We start from the raw sequence: 16,282 nt of genomic DNA on the forward strand, positions 1-16,282 counted from the left end.
TCCAGCAAAAATTACGTCTTACAGCAAATTTTCAGCATATCTCATCTCCAGTAAAATTTCGGTCTTTCAACAGCTTTTCAGCATATCTCGACAACAGTAAAATTTCAGTCTTACAACAACTTTTCAGCATATCTCCTCTTCAGTAAAATTAGGCCTTACAACAACTATTCAGCATATATCTCCTCTCCAGTAAAATTTCGGTCTTACAACAACTTTTCAGCATATATCATCTCCAGTAAAAATTAGGTCTTACAACAAATTTTCAGCATATCTCCTCTCCAGTACAATTTCGGTCTTACAACAAATTTTCAGCATATATCCTCTTCAGTAAAATTTAGGTCTTACAACAACTTTTCACATACCTCCTCTCCAGTAAAATTTAGGTCTTACAACAACTTATCCGCATATATCCTCTCCTGGAAAATTTAGGATTTACAACAACTTTTCAGCTTATCTCCTCTCCAGTAAAATTTAGGTCTTAAAACAGCTTTTCAGAATATCGCGTCACCAGTAAAATTTCGGTCTTACAACAACTTTTCAGCCTCTCTCAAATTAATTAAATTTAGGCCTGGAAAAAGCATTTAAGCATATCTACTCACCAGAATAATGTCGGTATACCAACAGTTTTTAAGCATATATCCTCCCCAGTAAAAATTATTTCTTAAAACAAATTTTCAGCATATCTTCTCTCCAGTAAAATTTCAGTCTTAAAACAACTTTTCAGCATATCTCCTCTCCAGTAAAGTTTAAGTCTTACAAAAAATTATCAGCATATCTCCTCTCCAGTAAAATTTCGGTCTTACAACAACTTTTAAGCACATCTCCTCTCCAGTAAAGATTAGGCCTTACAACAATTTATCAACATATCTCCTCTTCAGTAAAATTCAGGTCTTACAGCAAAAAATCATAATACGTCCTCATCAGTACATATTAGGTCTTAAATCTGCAATTCATTATATATACTCATCATTAAAAATCCTGGCTTTAACCAACTTTTCAGCATATAGCCTCTACAGTCAATATCCGGTGTTACAGCAGATATTCAGCCTACCTCCTCATCAGTAAAATTTAGGTCTTAAAACAACTTTTCAGCATATCTCATCTCCAGTAAAATTTCGGTCTTACAACAAATTTTCAGCATATCTCCTCTCCAGTAAAATTTAGGTGTTACAACGAGTTTTCAGCATATCTCCTCTCCCGTAAAAATTAGGCCTTACAACAACTTTTCCGCATATCTCCTCTCCAAGAAAATTTAGGTCTTACAACAACTTTTCAGCATATCACCTCTCCAGCAAAATTTACGTCTTACAACAACTTTTCAGCATATCTCCTCTCCAGTAAAATTTAGGTCTTTCAACAGCTTTTCAGCATATCTCGTCACCAGTAAAATTTAAGTCTTACAACAACTTTTCAGACTCTCTCCTCTTCAGTAAAATTAGGACTTGCAACAACTTTTCAGCATATATCTCCTCTCCAGTATAATTTAGGTCTTACAACAGTTTTTAAGCATATCTACTCTCCAGTAAAATTTAGGTATTAAAAAAACTTTTCAGCATATCTTCTCAACAGTAAAATTTAGGCCTTACAACAACTTTTCAGCATATCTCCTCTCCAGTAAAATTTAGGTATTACAACAAATTTTCAACATATCTCCTCTCCAGAAAAAATTAGGTCTTAAAACAAAATTTCAGCATATCTCCTCTCCAGTAAAAATTCTGTCTTACAACAACTTTTCAGCATATCTCCTCTCCATTAAAATTTAGGCCTGACAAAAACTTTTCAGCATATATCTCCTCTCCAGTATAATTTAGGTCTTACAACAACTTTTCAGCATATCACCTCTCCAGTAAAATTTAGGTATTAAAACAACTTTTCAGCATATATTCTCACCAGTAAAATTTAAGCCTTACAACAACTTTTCAGCATATCTCCTCTCCAGTAAAATTTAGGTCTTACAACAACTTTTCCGCATATCTCCTCTCCAGAAAAAATTAGTTATTACAACAACTTTTCAGCATATCTCCTCACCAGTAAAAATTCTGTCTTACAACTTTTCAGTCGCTCTCCTCTTCAGTAAAATTAGGCCTTACAAAAACTTTTCAGCATATCTCCTCTCCAGTAAAATGTCGGTCTTACAACAACTTTTAAGCATATAGCATCTCCAGTAAAAATTAGGTCTTACAACGAATTTTCAGCATATCTCCTCTCCAGTAAAATTTCGGTCTTACAACAACTTTTCAGCACATCTCCTCTCCAGTAAAATTTAAGTCTTACAAAAACTTATAAGCATATCTCCTCTCCAGTAAAATTTAGGTGTTACAAAAAATTTTCAGCATATCTCCTCCCCAGTAAAATTTCGGTCTTACAACAAATGTTCAGCATATATCCTCTCCAGTAAAATTTCGGTCTTACAACAACTTTTCAGCATATCTCCTCACCAGTAAAATTTCGGTCTTACAACAACTTATCCGCATGTCTCCTCTCCCGTAAAAATTAGGTCTTACAACTAATTTTCAGCATATCTCCTCTCCAGTAGAATTTCGGTCTTACAACAACTTTTCAGCATATCTCCTCTCCAGTAAAATTTCGGTCTTACAACAACTTTTCCGAATATCTCCTCTCCAGGAAAATTTTGGTTTTACAACAACTTTTCAGCATATGTCCTCACAAGTAAAATTTCGGTCTTAAAACAACTTTTCAGCATATCTCCTCTCCAGTAAAAATTAGGTCTTACAACAAATTTTCAGTATATCTCCTCTACAGTCAAATTTCGGTCTTAAAACAAATTTTCAGCATATATCATCTCCAGTAAAATTTCGGTCTTAAAACAACTTTTCAGCATATTTCCTCTCCAGTAAAATTTAGGTCTTACAACAACTTTTCAGCATATCTCCTCACCAGTAAAATTTCGGTGTTACAACGACTTTTCAGCATGTCTCCTCTCCCGTAAAAATTAGGCCTGACAACAACTTTTCAACATATCTCCTCTCCAATAAAATTTAGGTCATACAACAACTTTTCAGCATATCACCTCTCCAGCAAAATTTACGTCTTTCAACAACTTTGCAGCATATCTCCTCACCAGTAAAATTTAAGTCTTACAACAGCTTTTCAGTCTACATCATCCTCAGTAAAATTAGGCCTTGCAACAGATTTTAAGAATATATCCTCTCCAGTAAAAATTCGGTCTTAAAACAACTTTTCAGTATATATCATCTCCAGTAAAAATTAGGTCTTACAACAACTTTTCAGCATATCTCCTCACCAGTAAAATTTCGGTCTTACAACAACTTTTCAGCTGATCTCCTCACCAGTAAAATTTCGGCCTTACAACAACTTTTCAGCATATCTCCTCTCCAGTAAAATTTAGGTCTTACAACAACTTTTCAGCATATCTCCTCTTCAGTAAAATTTAGGTCTTACAACAACTTTTGAGTTACAGTACTCAAAGTGATATAGAGAACAGTAGAAAGACTAGCCTTTTGGCTGGCATAACATTAAGAATACCCAAGAATGTTTGTGTTTTCTAAATGTTTGCCCCAGCATATATATTTGGTATTTCATTATTAAGATGACTATAAAAATTTGCCACGTTCAATTCGCAAGCGACTGCAGCAAAGCATTAGAGAGGTAAAAAAAGGGTGGTTAGCGTCTGTTTCCGGGGTTGATAATTGGGTAGATGAGGGGGAATTTGACCCCTAGATTCTGCCCTTCATCCCCCCTCTGTATTTTGTGTTTCTAATGAAAAATGTCTTTTATTATTTTCATTTAACAAATTAAAGAAACAAAACTGCCCCCACGATTTTGAAACCCCCTACTTTTTTACTGTTTAAATTTAAGTCTACGTGCCATGATAATAGTTGAATCCCATTTAAAGAGAGAGAAAGCAAATCCCTGAAAAAATCAAAAATGAGGGTTTAAGGTATAAACCTTAGACGACCAAGGGCTCAGTCGAAAGTTACAGTAATCTGTTTCCTGAATTTTTCAAAAGTATTGTGAAAAAACAATATATACATGAGTCTAATTCAAATCTAATGCGTTTAATGCTTGTATAGATAATCTTGCTCTAAAAGTACATATATGAATAGTAGTTCATATTTTGGTTGCTGTGGACATCCCTTGTATATTTGAATATTAGTAAAAATAAAATGAAGCTACAAGGTTACACCTTTAAATCCATTTCGCAACCCATTATGCACCACATTTTTATTTTAGATTTTTGATGAAATTGAATGAAGGGATTGTCCCCAGATAAGTTATTTTTGGGATTCAAATCGACTATAAAACAAAAAAACCTATTTATTTTGAGTTTATTTGAAAGATTGGATATTTTTTTTTCTAAGAATATGACGCAAAGGCATTCAAATGACTGGCAGGGATGTCCAATCATCCGCACCAACCTCATCCATCTCATCCGATCAACAAGGTCAGAGGGGAAGGTTAGGGGTTTTGAACCCCTCCCCTCCCCCCGCCGCAATGCCGGTCCGACTCGTAAAAACCTAAAAAAATGAATATAAACAAATTTTTGATATATTTTTTAATGTTTATTTTGAAACCCATATCCCCTCCCCCCCCCCCACAAACAAAACTTGCATACGGCCCTGAAGATCAACCCAATTTTTTAGTACATTTTCAACAGTTTGGTTTCCAATCCCACGAATGGCAGCTTGAAGTTCGTATTTTGAGGCATGAATCATCTCTGGATGCTTGCCATAACACTCGTACTTAAGAGCCGGGCCCTCCACAAAAAGGGTCAAAAATCAAACCCCGAGACAGGCAATTAACATCAGTATTTTAGCTGATTATTTAATTTTTAAGCACAGCGCGCAATGCATTGATGATTACATTGGATGTATAGCAAATGACCCCGCCCTTTTGAAACCAAAACCCATCCGTGTCACACTCAGTGTCACTGAAAAAAATTATGTAAAATTAAAATCACGAAGAAAGCCAAATAAAAGAGCGTTTTTTTGCCATTAATCCAAACAAATTCAGTTAGGAGTAAAAAAAAATGCATTCCAACAATCGATTATTAATATTCTGGCCTTTTGGAACCTCAGAGGTAAAAAATATTCCCCGTTGGTTAACAATTAGTTCTTAAAGAGATTAATAAAATGAATCAAATATATTTTTATAATTAATAAGATTAAATTAAATTAATGTTTGTCGATTATATTTTCCTGTAAATTCATGTTTTGCAACATAACACCTTTTTAGCTATCACGGCTAATTTGCAGTGAACAACCCAAGACCCTTGTAAAGCACGTAGCTACCATTAAGGGTACAATCTTTAAATATTGGTAATAGCATACCTCTAGAATGGGAGCATAAGAAGGGTCCGTCCAGGTAATTAAAGTCTCAGAGGGTCGACTTTCACCATATTCAGAACTTGCTGTTACATATATTATATATTTCACATTAGATTGAAGTTCATCTATTTTGTAACTCAAAGAATCCGTGGACCATTTCAGAAATTTGGGGTATTCCACAGGACGGTAGTAAATGCTAGAAAATAAAAATAAATAAAACTTAAACATACATTCAGCTCAGAGAACCAGAGAGATCACTAGTAAAAAATAAACTGGCGACTCAATAATTGTCAATCCTATATGGACAGTCCAACAAGTTTTAAAAAGGCAGGGCTATTTAAATCAGTTTGAACATGAGAAAAATGAAAAAGACTTAACAACCAATGAAACTTAGGCAAACTTTTATTACGGTATTATAGGAAGCTTATGTGTCTGGTCAATGAAGAGCATCGGAAACACAACATTGGATTTTAACAAGTTCAGACCAGTTCGGTGCAACAGGAAATATTCCTGTCGCGTAAATATTCCCTACTTTTTAGAGTTGTTCCAGGGGATGGCATTCCGACTCTTATGTCTAATGTTTCTGTTCGTTTTATGTTACTTAATTATTCATTGAAAGTTTTTATTATGTTAGGCGGCTCACAGATAAACAATTTTTTTGCATCCGATAAAACTTTTCACCATATTGCACCGGGCTTATCATTCCAATTCACTTCGCGACTATTCCATTTGCCTCATGTTTTACTCAATTATTTATCAAATTTTCTGTTCGTTTAAAAATCATTCGTGGCAAAATAGAGCAAAATAAAATTGTAAGAAAACACTTGCTGTACCAGCCAGACACTTACTACTGGAATACTTAAGAAACACTTAAGTGCACTTAAGAACAGTTAAAATTAAAGAAAAACGCTTACTGCACCAGCCAGACACTTACTGCTGGAACACTTAAGAAACACTTAAGAAACACTTAAGAACACTTAACACTAAAGAAAAACACTTACTGCACCAGCCAGACACTTACTACTGGAACACTTAAGAAACACTTAAGTGCACTTAAGAACACTTAACACTAAAGAAAAATACTTACTGCACCAGCCAGACACTTACTACTGGAACACTTAAGAAACACTTAAGTGCACTTAAGAACACTTAACACTAAAGAAAAACACTTACTGCACCAGCCAGATTAAAGCTCAAAGAACATTCTACGGTTTAACCAGGTTTGACGGGTGGCATTTCAAATCTTATTTGTGGTATTTCTTTTGTTTAATATTCGACTTAATTATTCATTGAAATTCCAGTTTGTTTTAGGTCATTCGTCAAAATTCAGAGAAATATAAATTAATCTACGCCAGATAACACTTTAGGCACCAGATTACACCTACAGATAACATTCCGACTTCAAACTATGCTCAATTTTCACGTAATGTTACTCAATTTGAAGTCCTTTCAGTTGAAGTATTTGCATAAATATTACTTGCATTATAAATTATTTGCACCAAATGATATCTTTTACACCACATTGCACCCAGCAGACAGCACAGTGACTTCTGTCAATACACAAATTTTCACTGATATCACTCTGCTAGCTACTTTTGAAAGATTTCAGTCTGTATAATTGCATCATTAACTTGCATTTGCATTACTAAATGCGTCATTATTATTTGCATTATAATTAACTTCCAACAGAACACTTTTGCACCAAATTGATAATTAACTTCCACCAGATCGCGCTTTTTGCACCAGACTGATACCAGCGAGACTTTTTTCTATGTGTATTTTTTTAGTGGTATTACTCTGTTAGCTACTTTTGAAGTCTTTTGAATCAATGTATTTGCTTTTCATAGATGCTTTTCGTTGATATTGAATTGAAAATCAAGTATTTTGCAGAAGGCATCAAGACGTGGCTAATTGTAGAAAAAAAAAGACAAGAAAGATGGTCCGAGTAATTGAGAGGCAAAAATGTTTAAATGGCACGGGTAAACGGTGGGAGTAAGGAAAGCAATCAATCAATTAATTTTCATAGCTATTAACTGTAGTATAATTAATTTGTATCAGAAAACACCTTTCGCACAAGAAAGATCCCTGTCTTCTCTCTATGCACAAAATTTCATTCATATACCTCTGTTGGTTGCTTTTAAAGCCATTCCAGTTTATATAATCTTTTCTTAGCTTTACGTCACTTCAGTTTCTAAGAAGTATCCCAAGAACAGAAAAAGAATATGATTATCCCGTCAGAAACTTATCGCCTCTAGACAAAGGTAACATAGCACAATCCCTTCGAAGGGGTGTCATTACCAAGTTTTATTGTCAAAGGGGAGTAATGCTTGAATTATCTTCCATTGCTACAGGAGAGAAACAATTGAGCGTGCAATTAAAGACACAAATGTCGATTGTTCTGTTGTAAAGCTGAAAGAAGGAAAAGCATAAAACGCTGATACACATTTTGTCTCTCTTCTCTCAGTAGTAAAGCAATTTGAAAAGAGGGTCTTTGTTCCATGTGAAATTTAATCTTTCAAAAACATGACTTAGGGGGAAGAAACTGAAAACCAAGCACATTGTTCAAATCACGAGAGAGAAAAATAAAGTTGACAGGAGAGGTAGGATCAGGAACGCAAAAAAAGGGTCTTTTGAATCTGTGCTTACCTCGAAAGATTGACATTATTACAATTTTACAGAAATTTTCTGACGATTTTTATTTAATCAACTACTTCTTTGGGGTTCAAACCCCCACCCTCAAAATTGTGCAACAGCTAATCATGGTAGCACAGTGGAATGATCTCTGCTTGGAAGTACAAGGAGTTGGGTTCGATCCCAGCTGCCGCAAGGCCAACAGGGAGGGCTCATCGCTTACATATATATCCTCAAAAAATATCATTTGATGCCCTGTGCAACACAGATAACCCAGGAAGACCTATTCAGTTAATTTTTTAAGTCCATACTTAGGTAGACAGGAAGACCAATAATGATGTAAAGCTTATTTAAGACGATAGGTTTTTTATTCAAGAAATGTAGACCAACGGGCATATTCCATAACGAATAAGAAAAAAGGGGAAAATGAAGATGCAAAAATGTCACATTTTTTGGAAAACTTTTGAAATAAGACACTAAAATTTAGTTATTTCTTTTTAGTGGACAGCGCAAAACTATAACTGTAAGACCTTCATTGCGACTGATAACAGTGAGTTTGAAAGCCTATTCCATCAGAGAAACGTTGTCATGTTAGAATGATCGAATTTGAATCAACTAAAACTTCTTTTAAGTGACTGTAGTAGTCTAGTGACGACCAGAGCAGTCTATCAATTTAGATCATTGTACATGATGATCTCGTGTTTTTTTTTCTTTATAGAGTCTGAACTTTTTACATTTAAAAAGTATTTCTACTATTTTCAGAGAGCTGCCGAAATCACATTAATTAGAATATAATCACTCTCTGGCAATGATAATAAGATACAGTCCTTCCAAATAATTGACAAAAAATGCTTGAACTATTTTTTCATTACTACGAATAAATTTATCAAAGTAATTTCAGACAAGTAATCTATGTAATTTGAAAGAAAAAAGTAAAATGAGACAAAAGCACAGAGCTGATACAGCTTCTCCCTTTCTTATTTCCTATTTTAGCAGTAAAGAAAATTCAAAAAATAAAGTTCTCTTCCAGGAGAAATCTGATTTTTCATAAACGTTGTTTTGGGAAAAAAGAAGTCAGAACCAAGCCAAAAGTACATTTGATAATGAAAGGTTTTGTCGACAACCGAGACACGCATAAAACTTAACACTCTGTTCTGTTAGCAACAGTGGTGTTCTGTTAGCAACAGGGCTGGTGCAGTAAAAAGCTGTTCTGTTAGCAACAGTGGTGCATAAAGACGTGACACCTCAGTTAGCAACAGTAATAGTGCCAAACTAGTTAGCAACAGTAATAGTGCCAAACTACATACTACTGTAATTTATGTTACCAACCAAAATGCACAAATGAGTTGCACATTAAACACCTGTTTGTTGGTAACATGGATGCACAGCCAAACTTCACACCTCTCATGCGATAGAGACTTAAAAAACTTAAAACCTCTGTTATAATGGTTAATAGGCCCCTCTCCCTAAAAAAGGTTGTGAATTTTCTGTGCGACTCTTTCGCTAATCGAGGAACGACATTTTTCTGTGGGTTTTTTTGTTGACATAAACGCAGAGTTTCTATCGCGCAGTTCTGTCACTAACATATATGCGACGGTTGTGTGCACCTCTGTCAGCGAAAGTGATGATTAAAGGCTTCCCTCCACAGGAATAGAAAGAATAAACGAGATCACGCTCATCATGTCTGGAAGAAGTGATGGAGTTCACCAAGGTGTCGGTTTCCTACTCTCCAAGCGAGCCAAACAGTCTCTTCTTGCCGTCCATCCTGTCTCTGAACGTATTATTACCATTCGTCTGAAAGGATCCATTGCAAACATGACCATGATCCAAGTTTACGCCCCAGACTCGTCCCGGAGTGACCAAGAATTCGAAGAATTTTACAGCCAACTCCAACACACGTTGACACTGCTTCCAAGAAATATTTTTTTTCGTGACTGGGAACTTCAACGCCATTGTCGGACACTCAAATTATGGACTTGAAGACGTCATGGGCAAGCTCGGTTATGGGCGGTAGAACCGTAGAGGTGAAATGCTCATCGACTTTTGTCGGGATAACGAACTTTTCATAACTAACACCATATCCAATCTTAGAGAACAAAGGGAAATTACTGGGAGATCCCCTGACGGCCACACTGCAAACATGATTGATTACATATTTGTCTGCAAGCAATGGATGCCATCAGTACTGAGCACAGTCTCTATAGCCGGTGGCCACTTCGAGTCGGAACACGTTTTAGTCATGTCTGAGCTCCGTTTGCGCATTCGGAAGCCCCAAGAGCCTAATAAAAGCTTGCCAATATATCGTGTCCGGCAAGCTCCGGACACGAAAATCCGGCAAGCTCTACGACACTACGTCAATGAAAAATGTCGTGAGTGTGAAGAAGCCTTTCAAAAAGGTAATAGCCACTTCATGTACAAGAAAGCCCGTGAACTGTCAAAAAAGAAGTCCTCGGCCGCACCTACACTGTTAGATAAAAACGGGCTCCCAATCACGGACTCCGAGGGAAGACGAGGACGATGGAAGGATCACTTCAGTGAAAAACTGAACCCCACAATAACGCCCGACCCAAACATCTCACGATTCTTCCCACTACCGCAGTACCCAGTAGACCCAAACCCTCCTCCACTAAGGCATGAAGTACTCTCAGCAATAAAATCTCTAAAAATTAATAAAGCCTCAGGCCCGGATGGTATTCAGTCAGAACTATTAAAAGAAGGCCCAGAAGAACTGGTCGATATCTATCACAAAGTCATAACAAGTGTCTGGGAAGCGGGCCACTTCCCCTGATCTTGGGTGAAAGCCACCATCCTCCCCTTATTTAAAAAGGGGGAAAAGGGCGACTGTAACAACTACAGACCAATAAGTTTAACTAGCCAACCGGCGAAGATTCTTACAAAAATACTCCTTGACCGTCTGAAATCTCTGACAAACCATCTCTTAGAGGAATACCAAGCAGGCTTTCGAAAAGACCACTCTACCATAGACCAGATTTTCTCCACTCGGTAAATGATGGAGAAGTATACCGAGTTTGCGAAAGAATCGCTACTACTCTTCATCGATTTCAAGCAGGCTTTTCACTTGATATGGTGAGATGGATTATGGCACATACTGCTACACTATGGAGCCCCTGAAAACATAGTAATCCTGATAAGAGACATGTATTCACATTTCGTCTGCCAAGTCCAGTCCGAGAAATTGACACAGGAGTTTCTGACATCAGCGGGCGTTCTTCAAGGATGCCTCTTGTAGCCCCACCTCTTTAACCTATTCCTCAACGCAGCGCTATCATTTGCTGAAACTGTTGATGGTGTAGACATTGGAGGGAAGCTTTTTGATAAAATGGCATACGCAGATGACATCGAGAAACTCAATAGTTAAGAGCATCTACTCCAAGCTGACACCGAAGAACTAGTGTCAACAACCGAGGCCTTTGGGATGGTCGTTAATACAGCCAAAACCAAGGTTATGCGGGTGTCTGGAGACCCTGCTTCATGAAACTTGCAGCTAATAATAAAAAAACACCAGTAGAAAATGTTGACTCCTTCGTCTACCTAGGGAGCCTCCTAACTTCTGATAACGACTGCTCGAAATCGATCAAACGAAGAATCGACTTGGCATGCGCCAGCTTCAAGAACCTTTTGCCAATCTGGAAAAACAAGACTCTGTCAACTTCTCTGAAGGTCCGACTCTTCAACTCTCTCATAATCCCAATAGCTTTATACTCAAGTGAAACTCGGTCAATAAAGGCTGATGATGAGCGAAAAATCTCCGCTTTTGAAACTAAATGCCTTAGATACATTGCGGGGATTACCTACATTGACCGAGTCTCAAATGAAGACCTCCGAAAACTACTCCGTTGTCCCCGCATCATCTTGGACCGGGTCAGAAGCCAACAACTCCACTCGTTTGGCCATATCCAGCGAATGTCGGCCAACCAGCTTCTAAAAATTACGTTCGAAGGACGGGTTCACGGCACGCGCCCGAGAGGCTGACCTCGTAAGAGATGGACCAACAATCTTTCGGCCCATAACTTCCCCCAGCTACTTCGTCTAGCGCCAGACAGATCGAACTACCGTTACCACATTCATCATTTGCTCAGAAGAGAAGAAGCCCCAACACAGCCACAAAGGCCGGACGGGACTTAAGTCAAGTCAAGTAAGTCAAGTCTGATAGCAATTAAGGGGCTCAAAAAACTTAAAATCTCTGTTAGCAAGAGTGGAGCACAAAAACTGTTTGTATTTCTATTAGCAAAAGACGCTCATAAAAATTTTTATATCTCTGATAACAATAGAGGTGCAAAAAATATCATAGCCCTGTTAGCTGCACAAATGCATGACAAAATTCGAATCTCTGGTAGCAAGACAGGGGAACAAAAAGAAACAACTTTGTTGGCAACAGTGGTGAAACAAAAATTTCGAATGTCTGTAAGCAAAGAAATGCACATAAAACTTCACCCCTCAGTTAGCATCAAAACTGCTTCAAAACTAATTTATATTAAAGTTTCATTTTCGTTATATGCATTATATGCACTCATTTTTGGGATGAAATTTTCCGGCTTAGCTAAAATGCCTCACTTTTTTTGACAGGTGTAATTACTATCATGCACTTCAAGGCAGGGGCGTAATTTTCTATGGAGCAGGGGAGCAACTGCCCCCTCCAAACCCCAGTTTGCCCTCCCCCCCACCAGCTGGAACTTAGTTTCTGCAGAAAATCTTGTAAAATTAAGATAAGCATGCATAATTCAAGTATTCAGAGAAACAGGTTAGTTTTCTTCAGTATGTCTTTGCCTTTATCTTGGGCTCATTTTTCATTTTTCACTGTCATTTTCACTTGATTTGGGAAAATTGGCTCCAACGTGCCCCCCCCCACCCCCCTTCGGAGTTTCAGTAAATTAAGCCACTGCTTCAAGGCAAAATCGTAGACTATTGGTGTAGCAGAAGAAGAATGTCAAAGGCTGGCTTTATTTGTTAATTCTTTCAGAGGAAATGTAATTAAGAAAAAAAGAGCTTTCTTCCAAGTGAAAGTTAATCTGTAGAAAAATGGACTTGGTAAAAAGGAAATTGGATACAAGCTTATTATCTAAATTACTGGAAATTCTGCACTGAAAAAAAGCATCAAGACTTGATTTTGTTCAGGCTTTATTTCTAAAGAAAATGATTTATTATAAGATTTTCTAAAGTATTTAAAAAAAACAAATATTTAGGGATTATTTGTCCTAAAGCTGAAATTTAAAGCACAATATTTACTTGCAATGGCGTCAATCTAAAAAAAATTAGGGGGGGGGGAGTCGGGAGGAGCTAAATGTGTTTTTAAAACTCTAGAGGAGGACAAATTCATCGTTTTTTTTTTATTTCATTACTAAAAATACAAAAAAAGAGGCATTTTTCGATGAAAATAACCCCAAAGAGTTTTTTTTTCAAACCTAGGGGGCTAAAAAAAAATCAGGGGGAGTAAACATGCCTCCCCCCAAAAAAAAAGAAAAACGCCAATGTTTCTTCGAGTGGATATCATGTGAATAAAAATTATTAAGACAATAGATAGAGGAACATAAAGATGTGCCAGTGAATAACTTGACTGAACTTAACAAGCACTACACACCCTGAGAGGTTGAACCACCCTGTGTGTCACCAATTGAAAAAACCAGGCAGTGGACTCAATCGATTTAAGTTAAGCAATTCAACTTCAGGCAAAATCAGACCAATTAAAGTATTGTGTAAATGCTCAACCAATTTTTGACAAAACCAAATGACAACATCAGGTTATGGGCTCGACCAATTGAAGTTAAGCAAATCAGAATCAAGCCAAATCAAACCAGTTAAGGCGTTGTGCATATTTCCAACCAATCCTAGCCAAGCACAGGCTTCGGTTACTATATTTCAAAAGGTTGTGCAGCCCTATTACAAAAAAAAACAATTTTAAAGGAAAGTGAATAAACTGGAAAATGTGACTGTTACAAAGAAGCTATCGTTTGTAAAAAGGAAATACCAAGAAAAGGGTTTATAATGTATATAGGAGAAAAAACTTCTAGATATTTCTAGAATCAAATAAAGTAGGAAAAAAACGAAATTCAACTAATTGTTGCGTTGTACTTGATAGAACTACTAATTATTGCATCAGATTTGTCCGAGGAAATGAAATAGATCCAAATTTCCCAAAAAGTTTTACAAATTAACTTTTGAATTATCTCAGACGACTTCTTGTAGAAATAAATATGATTTTTCAAATATATATTTTAACTAATACTGGATTGTCCAGCAACAAGAGCTTAGTTTTGTACCGCATTTGCCTTATAATTACTAATTTATGTTAATAATTAAGAAATTTATTAATTAAGGAATTAATTAATAAGAAAAGAGATTAATTAATAAGGGATTATCCAGCAATAAAAGCAGGTTTCTCTGTTGACATACTTGTCCTAATGTCTGGAACACATTGAATTTTAAATTTTCGTAAATGTTAATGCTTCCAGAAGTAATTCTAAGAAACAAAATCTCTTTGTTTCAGATCTTTAACGTAAGTATGTCTTAATTATTGATTTGTATTAATATTGCAGCCAATTTACCTTTGGCAGCTGCAAATAAATATTGGGTTGTTACACGTTACGGTAAATAAATACCTCGTATGTCTTATGAGACCTGAGTTAACAGACAAGCTTGATTGATCCCTATTTATTATCTAGTTCAAAAACAGGTTTGATTTTGAACTTTCAACAAGAAACAAGAATAAGAACTTCTAGAAACAAGAAATAAATGTAATAAGAACAAGCTTTGTATTAGACAAAACTAGGCACTTTAAAAGTATCACTAAACTGATGTTCGGACAGGGAAGAAAAGATTATAAGAATTACAGAGAAGAAAAGATAACGAAATTTTGTAGCAAAGCCTTTTTTGGTATGATTTTTCATTGATGATTTCTAGAACTAGATTTCTTTATATCTTTTGTAAGAAAAACGCTTTTTTTTGCTTAGAAACAGTCGGACTACATGTCTTATTTAATCGAAAATCTAAAACAAAGACCAATCTAGAAAACTTAGTGAACAAAGTGAGGTCCACCAATTATAGAATTAAAGAATAAGTATTGTTTTGGGGAAAAAAAGTTTAAAGATACTTTTTAAGGGTTGCTACAATGAGTAATTTCACGTAAACTTTCTTTATTAATCTTATGATTAGAGAAGACAAGATTATGATATTTTATAGCTTTTTTTGGGAATGATTATTCACAGAAGATTCTTAGAATTAAATTTGTTTTATCTTCTAACGGAAAAGGGTTACTTCGCTTAGAAATAGTCAAACCACATTTAGTATTAAATAAGAAAATTAAAAATAAAGGACAATAAAGGAAATCTCGTGAATTAACTGAATTGATCTAGTGAATAGAATAAGGTGCTACAATTAATGATTATATGTGCATTTCTTTTTTAATCTAAATGACAAGAGAAGAAAAAATATGATATTTCGTGACACACCTTTTTTTGGCATTATTTTTCAAAAACGGCTTTTATAAAAACAAATTTTAATCTATTTAAAAGAAAATGAGCTCTCTCCCATAGAAATAGTCAAACTATATTTGTTTTTAGTAAGAAAATCTAAAACAAAGGAAAATAAAGAAAGTTTAGTAAATTAACTGAATGAATTTGTTGAGTAAAGTGAGGGGCAACAATTAATAACATATTTCTTTTCTAATCTAAATGACCAGAGAAGAAATAATTATGATATTTTGTAGCAAACCTTTTTTAGTGTTATTTTTCAAAGATGATTTTCAGATTTTTTTTTTTATCTTTATAAACAAAAACGGGCTTTTACGCTTAGAAATAATCAAACCACATTATAGTTTTTGATAAGAAAATTTAAACAAATAAAAAAAAAGAAAATATAATGATTAAACTGAATGCATTTAGTTAACAAAGTGAGGTGCGATATTTAGAAATGATATATAGATAATTCCGGAGACCACATTGCCTTTCCATGACGATAATTAAAAGTTCAAATAGGGATAAAATCATTTTTAATAGACAGGGAAAAAATTCAAAAATAATGATAAATTTGACAAAAATCTTAATTTCCGCCTTTTTAAGATAACGGACTTTTTCGCTTAGAAATTAAAAAAAACATATTTCTTTTTTTATAAGAAAAAGTAAAATAAAGTGAATTTGAATATTCCGGCAAGGGACAGATGGTATATTTGTACATAAATTGTCATTTTCCATGAGAAAAGAGGAATGAATACAAGATGAAATTACAATTCAAATTCATTTTAAAAATCAAATCAAGGTTAGAAAAACTGTTTTATTAAGAAAAAATGTAATTTATATCAAATTGAAGTTGTTGGTAGTTGACAAGTG

The 16,282-nt window shown here is 35.3% G+C and overlaps 1 protein-coding gene across 2 annotated transcripts in view; it reads right to left on the reverse strand.

Annotated features, from left to right (window-relative positions):
• LOC148944949 (Ig-like and fibronectin type-III domain-containing protein 2) overlaps window positions 1-16,282 on the reverse strand; it is a 321,570-nt gene that overhangs the window by 68,817 nt on the left and 236,471 nt on the right. For both annotated transcript variants that reach the window (XM_089099394.1, XM_089099393.1), the window contains exon 18: window positions 5,313-5,505. In XM_089099394.1, coding sequence (XP_088955520.1) covers window positions 5,313-5,505 — 193 coding nt within the window. The remainder of the gene's footprint in view (window positions 1-5,312; window positions 5,506-16,282) is intronic.

This window comes from Artemia sp. Qi Xiang Cuo, chromosome 13 (assembly GCF_049724085.1).
Source record: "Artemia sp. Qi Xiang Cuo chromosome 13, ASM4972408v1, whole genome shotgun sequence".
NCBI classification, from domain to species: Eukaryota; Metazoa; Arthropoda; class Branchiopoda; order Anostraca; family Artemiidae; genus Artemia; species Artemia sp. Qi Xiang Cuo.